Source organism: Nipponia nippon, unplaced genomic scaffold (assembly GCF_047370975.1).
Source record: "Nipponia nippon isolate SJK-2023a ecotype South Korea unplaced genomic scaffold, ASM4737097v1 scaffold_4, whole genome shotgun sequence".
Taxonomy (NCBI): Eukaryota; Metazoa; Chordata; class Aves; order Pelecaniformes; family Threskiornithidae; genus Nipponia; species Nipponia nippon.
Window position 1 is genome coordinate 7509653 of NW_028262358.1, and position 12305 is coordinate 7521957.

General features: G+C 42.0%; 1 protein-coding gene across 2 annotated transcripts in view; it reads left to right on the top strand.

The window, feature by feature from the left end:
* The window catches only part of ISM1 (isthmin 1), a 40595-nt gene that overhangs the window by 17183 nt on the left and 11107 nt on the right, over window positions 1–12305 (top strand). Inside the window, exon 2 of one of the 2 annotated variants that reach the window (XM_087776351.1) lies at window positions 4372–4608. The exons of the other annotated variant lie outside the window; for it this stretch is intronic. Coding sequence (XP_087632477.1) covers window positions 4372–4608 — 237 coding nt within the window. The remainder of the gene's footprint in view (window positions 1–4371; window positions 4609–12305) is intronic. 2 annotated transcript variants of the gene reach the window in all.

The following is a 12305-nucleotide window of genomic DNA, read 5'->3' on the forward strand; positions in this document are numbered from 1 at the left end:
CAAATTCTTTCAACTCCATAATTAGCAGTGCTTGCAAATGTGCCCTTAGTTTGGCAAGTGGGGAGGGAATGAACGAAGGTAAGAAATATGAAGGACAGAGAAAGAGCAGCTGCTCCAGAATATTTTCTGTAGCTCCAGTCATTCCTCACTTATTCTCTGTCTTGGTTGTCTTTCCAGAACGGGAAATGGGATGAAAATAAAGAAGAGTTGGATTCCTCACTTGCTAAAAATGCAGAGAAATTCCCTTTTTCCCTAGTTTGGTATTTTTACAAGTTCCCAGTTCTGTTTAACTTCTCTGTGGGGAAGAGAAACGGTACGCTTCCCTGCAGCTAAGGTCCAGCGTGACAGAGGGAGAAGCAAAATAGGAAGGCAACGGAGGGAGTTAAAGTACCCATTTGATTATTGAAAAGTTAATGGCTATAATGGTTTTCTGTGAAGGCCCCAGGCCCATTTGATTATTAAAAAGTATCGGGTAGGAAATTTTTCCTGCAGGGTTGTCTCTTGGTGCCTTAAACCCTGCCGTGGTGCAAGTCCTGCCTGGATCACCAATGTTTAAATTTACCCTCACAAAATCTGTGTGAATTGCTCTTCTTCCCTGGTTTATAGACGGACACAAAGACATCGATGTGTACTGAAATATTGCCCTCCCTTTTTCAGCCATGGGTGCGGCAAGGTGTGTTAGTCTGTAATACAGACAATGTGGCAGATTCTCTCTCGGCTTTATTTCGTTGCCTTGTCAGACAGCTGTGAATAATGTGTTCCTGCCCTTATATACTGTCCACGCTTAGAACGCTCAGAAATCCAAAGTTGGTTTTGTATTAGGAACTTCTATAAATATCTGATCCCGAGGGGCAGCAGAACTGTAGCTGACAGCAAGCATGAGTAACCCTTTAAAATCATCTTAATGGAAAGTTTAAGAGTTGTGAATAATCCTATTAGAGGAAGGAAAAAAAGTGATTTATCTTAAAATATTTAGAGCAGATGCATCATTGGAGGAAGAAACCAGTGTGCCTGAATTAGAAATGTCATAACTTCAAACAAACTGAGTCAGTAGTTCAGAATGAAGTGACATAGCTTTTAAAGGAAGGCAAGCAACACTGCTTTCCCAAAAGCAATCGGGAATACAAATTGTGTACACCTAAAAATAAATAGTATGAAGTATAACCATGTGAAATAACATAGAAATAGGAAGAGAAGAATATCCCCCTCTGCGAAAAAATAAATTGAATTTCATCTGTTAGCTTTGGAACACAAACCCTGTTTTCTTCAGAAAGGATGCTGGCATTGCGGTGGGGACGCACTTTTTCCTGCTAGATTGGCCTTGCAAGATCCTTTCCCTGAGCCGCTGCAGAGTGAGCCCGTATTCTGCTCTTCACATGCAGTTCAAGCTCCCTTTTTATTGATGGCAGCCTCTTTTATCTTGTTACCAGAACGATACATTTCTAATAATACTGCGTATCGGCTTAGACGCTACACCGAGAATTATGTACCTAAAAAATAGGCATTCTATTCAGTTTAATATCTGGAAACAAATGGTCTTTCGCTCATGGTACTGCGAGCAGATACCTGAGCTGATGGTGCATATTGAGCCTTTCTGTTTGCTTCTGTTGCAGTATGACACAGAAGCCCCAAGGAGGCCTAGCGTGGGCTTGTCCTAGCATGAAAGGGACCGCCAGAGGTAGCACTGCTTTTAGGCAGAGGACACACCATGTAACCTGTGTCATTCCTGCCAGGCAGTAGTCAACCCTGCTCTTAAAGACAAGCTCCGCATTACCCCCCCAAAGTCTGCTCTCGAGCTTGGCTGTCACTGCCACTAGAAATGCGTACCTGACATTGAACTGGGGTCTTCTGATCGTGTCCGCCCTCAGCAAGCAGAGTGGCCTGTCCCCTTCCTCGCTGCAGCAGCCTTTGGTATAGGGCGGTTATCATGTCCCCCTCCGTTTTTCTTTTTAACGTTAAACAACCCCAACTCATTCCGTCTGTAATTAATGACAGTCCCTGCCCCGAGCAGCCTGGTAGTGGGCCCGATCAGCCTGATGTCATTACTTCACCATGACAATTTTCTAACTAACTCCATGTGATATTCCATCTGTCTGACACTATTAAAAACTTTTTATATAGCCCTTATTATTGTAGTTGCTGAGCTCCCCGCAAACATCACAGTGAGGAAGGGAAGTGCTGTTATCCCACCGAGGCACAGACAGACCATGACCTGCCAAGATCACACAGCGAGTCTTATCAGAGAATTAAACGTAGGTCTCTCAAGTCCTTGGCCAGCTCTAGCTGTATGGTATGTTAATGAGGAGAATCAAGATGCTCCTGAAGTGGTAGGCAGATAGGGAAAGTATGAAATTGTATGTGAGAATTTTATTGTTTTTTAATAAAATCTCACTTTATTTTTAATAAAGGTAAGATTACGGGCATGATACCCCAGAAAAAAGTAGTTAAGTACCACAGTTTTTCTGGTTCCTGTCTGAAGTAATTCAATAACAGCACACTTACACCTTGTTGTTAGTCAGACATAGCTGAGAAGCCATTTAATCCTCACGCGCCAAGACGTTTGCAGTTAAATTCTGTGTGATAAGTGTTAAGTTAAAGCACTACCACATGGGTAAGGAACCAAAAGTTAGATGAGTGGCCCTCAATTTTGTTTCCCAGAGCTTGCTGCTGTGTGATTTGCTTTCTACTTTATATTGAATAAGGGGCGTGATAATGGGTGGCCCACCAAAGGCATCTGAAAGCCCTACCTGGTCTTCAGCAAAGAGAAGCATTCTTGTTTTAGCCTTCAAGCAATACAGACTGCCAGGAGCACATACATTTTTAGCACTGCACACGTACGCTAATTCAGAACGAACCTTTTGCATCTGTGCAGTAGATAGATGTATGTAATACCTTTTTGGCACTTTCAGAGCATAACCGTTCTGATCGTGAAAATACCAAGACAACGTTAATACTGCTAAATCTGATTTTGCTCCTTACAAATGCAGTGCAGCAAGAAGGGGAGAGCAGAACCACCTTAGTTTTTGCTTGAGATGATTTCACTTAGTCCCAGATTAACTCTTCAATCTTGGTTTATTTAACTCACTGAATATTTTCCTGTAATGTGCACAGATTATATTGTAAAATCTCAGCAAAGGTCAGTTTAGAACCTTCTAAGCAAATAAACACAAAATAAAAGAAAAGGCATTGGAACTGCTATCTATCTGAGAGCTTAACAAAAGGTATGCTAGCTTAATTTGAGCCAGGGGAGCTGGATGGAGATTGCGTTTAACCAGAAATGCTGGCAAAAATATGCTTCAGTAGAGCCAGAACCATATGTGGCCATTCCACTTTAATTGTGCTTGTTTTAAAAGATAGGTCTTTAACATTTACCCTCTCCATGCTTGCTGTCTCTTTATGAACTGAAAATAAAAGCTCCCCAGGCAGTCATACGAAGACCTCAAGCCTAAACTTTTTCAGCTGAGTCAAAAGCAAAACCTGTGCTGAATCTGCCCGACGCATTTTTTGTAGCCATAAGAAGACTGGACTTCTCTGCTGTTTTTTTCCCCAAGTCCCCAGGCCAGTCCTAACCCAGGGAAGGAGTGTTTTGATATTAAATGTATCTCTTGGTGAGGTCAAAGGCAGTGGCAGCAGTGCTACTGGTTCGAAGGCAGCCTGCTGTAATATACTACAAAACCCAAAAGTACGCTCAACAATAACAAAAGCATTAACCGTTGACCCACAACTTGGTGAAATTCAATCCCACCATTAGGCAAACATGAAAATGAGATCCCAGAGGAAGGAAGGTTCAGATGTTCAAGACCAGAGAAACTGGGTGAGGAACACAGACGACGAGATGGAAGTTGTTGCAGACTGAGGAGAGAGAGGGGGAGGCTGCCAGTTCAGCGGTAGGATCTTTTAGTATCATAAATTTCAACATGCACTTGGCAGTCAGTGTTTTTGCTCCACCTTGGAACAAAGCAAACTAAACCGATTTGTAATAAAGATTTTAGGGACACATTTAATGTGGTATAATTTGATTTGCCAGGGCTTGCCTCAGAGCTTCGTATTTCCAGATTTGCGTTAAGTTAGATGCTTGTGTCAATGCGTAGGTGCTCACTGCAGGGCTGGAATGTTACAGGAACCAGAAAGAGCTAAGCACCCAAGTCCGACTCGGTTTTGTCTTGTGTCAGATGGTTACAGATTTGCACCGCTGTAACGAAGTATATTTCAGTGAGAGTCAGATGCCAAACTCAGGAGCACCCTAGAAAATACGAGTCATAAATCCTGTGTGTTTCAGTCGCGAGCCGTGGCAGAAAGCTGGAGACGGGGGCACTGGCCGGACTGCACGCTTTCTCAGTTGTTGTTATAGTGCGTTGCTTTTTTCCCCAGAACGCCCTCACTGCAGACGACCGTTCTCCTGAAGACAGCTTCACCCTGAACCCTGAGGACCGAAGAGAATACCCTGATCTCCAGGCTGCCCACCGGCCGTTCCCTAAGCAGCGATTCAGGCAGGAGAACGGGCATACGTCCTTGCAAAGAGATGGACCCAGATCTTTCCTCCTGGATCTCCCAAACTTTCCTGACCTGTCAAAAGCAGATATCAATGGGCAGAATCCCAACATTCAGGTACAAATTTATGTTAATGTGTGATTTTTTTATGAGCTGCACAAAATTATTTTACTGAACCAAGAGAACTTTCAGCCTGGTTTCCATGACATCCAGTCAGAACACCCTGTCTCTCTACCGATAGCACCAAAAGAGAATGTATATAATATCGTATAATATAGTATAATGTAATATATAAAATACATAATATACTTTTTGTATTAAGTGAATGCACGGATTTCATTTTTTTTCTGAATTTCTCTTTGGATATTGTTGATTGCGTAAGCGTGGGTATCAATATAGACCTATATTATGATACTAAAGCCATCTTTGCTATTGCCATTTTAGAACATAGTCTCTTTGTTGATATTAAATGGGTATTTTAAATCCTGTTTTCAATTCCCTGTTGCAAAATTTGTTTGTGAAGATTCTCTTTTGGTATGCTATTATAAAATGCAACCATCCCTGAAGAACAAGTCTTTAAGTTTCAGTTCCAAATGTGGTCCTCTGTATGGAACCAAGACTTAAAGTTAACTTCTGCAGCAGCTGCCTGGAGTAAAAAAAAGTTGTCTGCAAGAGACTTTGTTATATGTTATTCCTCAAACTGTTCTTGGGTTTGGAATGGCCTCTTAGAAGCCACTTGCATCTTGAAACTTCAAGGATTAGAAGGAGGAAAAAATGAGTGATTTGTTTTTAGTTCAGAGCCTTAAAGCAAAATTGGCATTAATAAGCAGTCTTTTTTAACCAAAACAATAAATCGAAATATTGTTCTGCCTAAGATGTGCTTATAAAAACAATATACTAATAGAACTGGTTTTCTGGTTAAATTAATTCCTGCCTTCTTGTAGTCCCCCAGCCCACAAAATTACCATCCTTTTGATATATCTAAGAAGTACGTACGTAAAGATATAATAGATCTGTTGGTGAGAGACCAACATGATCGGGCGAAAACAAGCTGTCTCCAAGTTGACACTCCATTACATCATAGATGGCTTGCAACCTTAAGAAGCCTAGCAGATTTGGATCAAGTGCGGGTCCAATATTTGACGGGCCAAGGTAGTAAACATGTTCAACATGTGGTGACTGTACGCGTCCCTCATGCTAGGAGAAGCCTTCCAGAAAGCCTTGGGAAGGGAAGGTAGGGAAGCTGTAGGGGCCCCACATTGTGGCATGAGGTAAATAGTGTAACATCATTGCTTGAACAGTATGTAAACCGCAGAGGACAGGAGGAAACAAAAGCCTTCTCTTGGTAACAGCATTTAATGTTTAGACCCAGGGAACAGATAAATGAGACGGAAACATTTCCCTGGCTGGTCTTTATAGTAACTGCTTCTGCTATGACCTCTTTTTCCACCACCTGATCTTGGAAATGTGTCAGCCAACTATGTCAGCAGTTTTGGTGGACTCTGAGAACTGAGAAGCCTAGTCCTGTAAACGGGAAAACATTGGGCAACATTAATCCCCGGGCTCTTGTGCACAAGGATCAGCTCTTTCAGAAACAGGCTCCCTAAGCCCGCATTATATTTAGTCTGCTTACTTAGGTGCATAAATAGGGATATACGAAGCTTCTGTAAGTTCCTGGTTGACAGTCCTGCAGCAGGTTAGGCCTCATGGAGATAAAACTCCCATTAATTCATTAGAGAGCCAATGGAAGTTTATTTCTTTGCCCGAAGGTTGTAAAAGGTTGCCTGCTCTTTTGGGAAAACCAGGATTATAGTGAATTCTTGCTTGTTACGCAGTACTGTACTGACCTGAATGGAAATAATGACGCTGTTGACTTGCAAATTTCTCATCAGCTGTGTGGCAGGTGAGAGCAGAATCGATACTCATTTTTCTTTTGGCACGATGGCTGCAGGCTCCGTAAGTCACAATCCTGGGGGTGTTCATTTAAAAGTCCTCGTAGGACAGTGAGGTTGGAAAGGAGAAAAAAGCCCGTGTGTGTTAATCTAGCATGATGGCCACATTTACTTCTCAGAGACCTACAACTTCTTTTCCCTTCTACTAGTACAAACCTGCATAGACCAAAAATAGCATTTTTAAGGGAAATTATGCATGGAAATTTAAAAAACCTAATAGAGAGACATAAAACTCAGCCTGAAAAAGCAGATCAAAAAGATACTCCAGTGAGTTCTCTTTACGGCCATTCCTTCTCTGGTTTCCTGTGAGACGGCAACTGCTGTATCGCGCCCTGGTTGTGTGCTCTTTCGGGGGGAAGCGGTGGATATCAGAACACCATCACAGGAATGCAGAGAATTAACATGTCCCCAGGTGCTGCTGTATTTATCAGGTGATACTCAAATATAAGTATAGTGGATTGTCTTCTAGAAAAACCTCAGAAACAACAGTCGGAGCTGCAGTGATCCAAACGCTATTTGACTCTTTGCATGCAAGACCAGGATGACACTTACTGGTCTTTCTGTGGCATTCTAGCCTTGTAAAATCTCCCGTCATTTCAGGGGGCATTTTATGCTTTAGCATTGCTTCCACGCTGGTTGTTCGAGAGTAACTGCAGTAGCTGCTGTTGAGCAAAGGCTGGCTGCTTGGTTTGCGGTATTTTGTTTTCTTCTTTTTTGTCAGTTTAATAATTCTGTCAATGCCTGGCAGACTTCTGGATGAGAAGGTGATTACAAAAACTGATCACACGTTTTCTTTGGATTTCCTTTCACAAGTGGAAGATCCCTTTTGTGTAGGTTTGCACTCACTTGACGAACTAGCCCAGGGATGCCGATGCAGACCTTGTAATTGGGCAGGGTTATTACATATAAGACGGAATTGTTCTTACCCCTGAGTAACAGAATGAAGTCACGTGGGAGGTGTATAGGAACCTGCTTCTTTTCCATTTCTGATGGGTTTTTCTCGTCTGTTCTAACCAGCCTTCTACAACCTCTCAGCTCTTCTCTGCAGATGCTTCCACTTGCAATTGAACTCTTGCTCTCGTCCCTCCCCGTTTCTTTTTACTCCTGGTTTCCCAGGCTTGCGTACTGTAACAGGTAGCGTGCTGCTCGCTGTTGTCCCACTGCTTTGCCGCTTTCCTAGCAGTGCTTGACACCACAACAAATGAGCAGAAAAGGGAAAACTCCTTATTGTTTGTTGGGCAAGGGCATTTTGTTGATATTAATGCTCTTCAGAGAAACTGAATCTTGATCAAGCTTCCCAACCAGTGTACCTGAAACACAGCTGAGTGAGTTCCAGTTGCGATGGATGTGTTAAACATTTCGGATGAGGTGGCAGGTTCCAAGTAGAAACTGTGCAGCGTTAGGTAGGATTCCTGTCCTAAAAACATGTTGATGTGCCCTGGAAAACTGAAGTAAATCAGTATATGATTAAATCTGTTGTGATTTTTCTCCTCGCTTTGAGTCACGGGATTGGTAATAATTGATAGGAGTCATTTTAAGCCAGAAGAAGTTAATGCTACCTGCTTGGTGATCTGTCATCTTTATCATTTTGTGTGAGGCCTGAGGGCCATATCCACCAGTCATGCCTCTCCAGTGCTGCTGTGTTATCTTTATTGATGCTCTTTGATATCTCTCCAGTTTCTGCCTTCTCTTGAAAAAACATCTACGCAGAACCACCCACTCCAGGAACATACACAACTACAGAGAAACAAGGCTGCATGATCTGCTTTTAGAAAAGAACTCTAGACTTCAAACCAGCTCTTCTCCGGGTTCATCCATGGCCATTTCCCTCACCTCCATCTATATCACATGTCACTTTTAACACATTTTATTAGATGTATTTTTTAGGTAGCATTTATATTTGTCATTTGAAGCCGATGGTTTCACTGCATTGGAAAGCAACACCCTCTTGGTATCGTCACAAAAGACTGTAATACTGTAATACTGTAATACTGAGCTCTGACCAGTGCATCTCATCCCTAACCTAGCACAGTAAGAACTGGAGGGCTCCAGGAGTGCTTATTTCTTGTAATGCCATTATGGCTTAATAGTTTAAGGTAGTAGCAAAGCAATTGTCCCTATCATTAAATTAAGACCCAGAAAAGCAGAGAGCATGTGTTCATTTTCTTGGTCCTTGGGCTGGGTCTGTACCGTGGAGTAGTCCCTGCTCCCAAGACCATCTCCCCAGTCAGCAGGCCTGCGTTGCTGTGCTAGCTGCAGCACTGGAAGCATGGTGTAGCCATGCGGGCAACTAGCTAGTCCTCTTAGCAAGGTGGAGAGACTGGTCTAGGCAGAGCGGGGTGCCAGAGGGCCCCGGTTAAACCACTTCCAGTACCAGGGCTGTTATTACCTCTGCACAGATTTCTTAATGTCGTGGTGTAACGAGAGCTCGCTGCAAAGTGTAAAATTCAGAGCGGGGTTTCGAACCAGATTTTTAATTCTGGGGTTCAGTTAGGCCCATCAGAGAGTGCAGCTAGGATTCATGACGTTAAATACAACTTTCTGTGTTTGAGTCACGTTGTCTTCTTTGCTCCCAGCAAATTTTGAGAGTCCTTTGCTTTTCTTTACATCACGTCCAGAAAACTGTTCTAAGTGAGCTGTCATGGCATAACCAGCAGTAAATCGGTGTCACTGCTGATATCATTTTAACTGAAGTTGTTATGTGGTGTGAACCTAAAGTTACCATTTCAATGTCTTATAATGCACTCATTTCTGTTCTGCTATTATAGTTACCTCACTGCTGACTTGCACATATCCACCTTTACGGAACAGCAAGCTCTGCATTGCAAATTTGCATCAGTTGCATGAAGGAAACAGAGGACAGAAATGTGGTAGAATCCACTGCTTGCACAATACTGCAAATGTACTTCTTCCTGAAACACAATCTTCCCGTTGCTTAGGGCAATGTTTACGCCATTACAATGAATTCAGAAACATCGTCTCAGTAAACAGGATGAAGTACACAGAACTTTTTGTGCACTCCAACAGGCAGGGAAAATATTTATCTTCTGTATATTTTTGGCCAGGAGAAAATTCGATGTTGGTGTCTCAAGACATCTGTGCTTGATACACTTGTTTCATTAGGAATTGACTGCAAATCTGTTGTTTTAATGTACCTATGCCAATTGTTTTTAACAATTTTTAGAGGAACATCCTTATTTATAGCTCACACAACCATAAAAGAAGTGGCTTCATTTTACGTTTGAATACTTCTGGAGATGATTTTGGATTTATACAAGAGCAATGTTACCACGGACATTTTGAGATGCTTGAGAAAAAAATAAATAATCTTTATAGTTTTGATAATCACTGGAAGAAGAAATCAGGGAAAATTAAGTCTTTAAAACAGTCCCCAAGATAGAAGTACTAAACTAAGTCTATTTTTTAATTTTTGAGAGAACATGTTTTTGTTGGAGTAGCTATACAGCGTGAAAGCTTTTCCAGAGCTGCTTTTAAATGCCCGTTTTTTAATTGCTCTAGTTCTAGATCTGATTTCTTTTTTCCTTTTTATAAACAACCCCCAGTACAGATACCAATCAAACAAGATACATGTTTGTGTATCATGTATATGTATACGTATAGTCATGGGCTAATGTTGTTAAGGCTATCTGTAAGAACTGGGAAGAATTCAGTGAATGCTAATTTTTCAAAATTTTAGACTGGGATAGGGGAGCAATTGCTCACCCGGAGCAGCAGCCGCTTCCCACACCTCTGCCCTAACTTTTGGGTCATACCACGGAGGGATTAGTGGGATTACTCACTGATTTCCTCCCTGCCTCTGGAAGGTCCATTAGAGTTAAATGGGGCTGGCAGAGCATAGCTGAGTCCCTGAAAACAAACAGAACTAGAGTCGATTGAAGCTGTTTTTTTTTTTAATTTCCAAGAGTGGCAGTTCAGACAATCCCAGGATTCGTTTATAGAATTTCTTTCATTCTATGTTTTCTGTGCCACATGTTAAGCAAACAACTTGGTAACCAAAGCTTAAAACAGCGGAGAGAGGAATATAGGTGTGTGTCAGACTACCGCATTGGATTTTGCTTTTATTATGTTCGGTTTTTAAATAGGCTGTGTGTTGGAAAAAACTCATTTGAAAGGCCTTTGTAATAAGGTAGTAAGCCCGAAGAGGGATGTCTGATTGCACAGGCATGTCTTGAAAGGAAGCCCGTGGCAGTGCTGTTGGAGGTCTGATGAGGTCTCACAAGCCTGAAGTTCATGCGTTAGGCCTGCCGCTCTTCCCCGGTGCAGCACATAGCTCAACAGAAGTTCCTCTGTCCCTACAAACCCTCTTTTGCTTAAACTGACTTAGCACCCTGAATACGTATTTTAAATCAGATCCCTGTGATTTCTTCAAACTGTACCTGGCTGAAATAACGTGAGTTCATTCTGACTCACTGTCATGTACCTACAGATTACCAAAGCAAATGGAATGATTATCAAGTGCTCCCTGTCTTTTTTTGATGAGATAGATTTTTTTTCCCCCCACTTTGCTGAGTCATTGCTTACAAAGTTAATGTGGTCTCAAAAATACTTGCCACCAAAGTACTAGAGTCATACTGTTTTTCACATGGGCAGTACCAAAGCCCTGCGACCGGCCAGCGGTGCACAGCGTTAGCCGCTCAGTAACACCATTTCCTTTCACTTATTGTGAAAACCCTGTTTTGCTTGGATAGCTGCAACAATTTTGAATCCCTGAACTAACCCTGGTGTTTTCAAACTTATGAAATCCATTTTAATTCTTGGTCTGTAGAAACTGAGGTTTAATGAAGTAATCGTTCCAATTCCATATTTAGTCTGGGAGTAAAATCTCTCTTGTGTAAAGATGCTATTAGGCTGACAACTGCACTTTCCCTCACTCTTGCTTTTTCTCCCAGTGGAGCTTCTTAGTAGCCTCAAAGTTGTTTCATTTCAATGGCTTGGTCTACGGTCAAATGCAAAGCATGAAATAGATGCACAATCTCCTTTCTCCAAAAAAGGATGCGTGGACAAAGTCTTGTCTGTGCGGCTGTGTCTGCAGCTACCAAGCCATGGCAGCAGTTCTGTTTTGTCACGATCCCCTGTGGATCGCAGGTAGCTGAAGAAACACGGACACTCTCTTCTTTCTTTTTCTTGTGTGTGTCTTGTGATTTTACTAATAACAATTGTATAAAACTAAACCTTTTATCCAAAAGGCAAATCCATAGAGCCATGTAAATGACTTTTAGCGTATTAGTACATTATTCTGGTTTTCCTGGTTTTACGCAAGCCAATTTTCATGGAGTACTGTCTTGAAAGACTGCTTTGTAAATCTATAAAACATGAAGAACACATCCGTACCTATTAAACATTATGGGTATATCTGATAGTCACTTCTGCATCATGGTTGTTTAGCCAGTCCAGTGTAATCACTGAACCACATTAGCATGAAGCATCAGAGCATTTTATGATTTATCTGTGGCCACGCTATACTTGCATGACTCATAGAGCCAAGGTTTCTGATGGCCAGTTCCTATTTCTACCTAAATAGGCACCGATATGCACACACAGTATTTATCCAAGAGTTTCAAAATTACACATTGTTCAGCACAGAAAAGGGGTAATCAAGGGTTGTTCCTACGTAGAATTATATTTACATTCATGATGTCTGAGGGAATTGGGCAGCAAACCTTGAATCTTGGCTCTGGGCTTCTGTAAAAACCGTAAACGGTTGTATGTCATTATACTCTCCAGCACAGAACGAGGACCTACTGCAGAGGGCTTCGTAGCAAGTGACTTAGCGAGGGCTGAATGAGCTGCTGGCTCTCATCACCGCGGAGTGCGGTTTCATGTAGCGATGACGGCCCACGC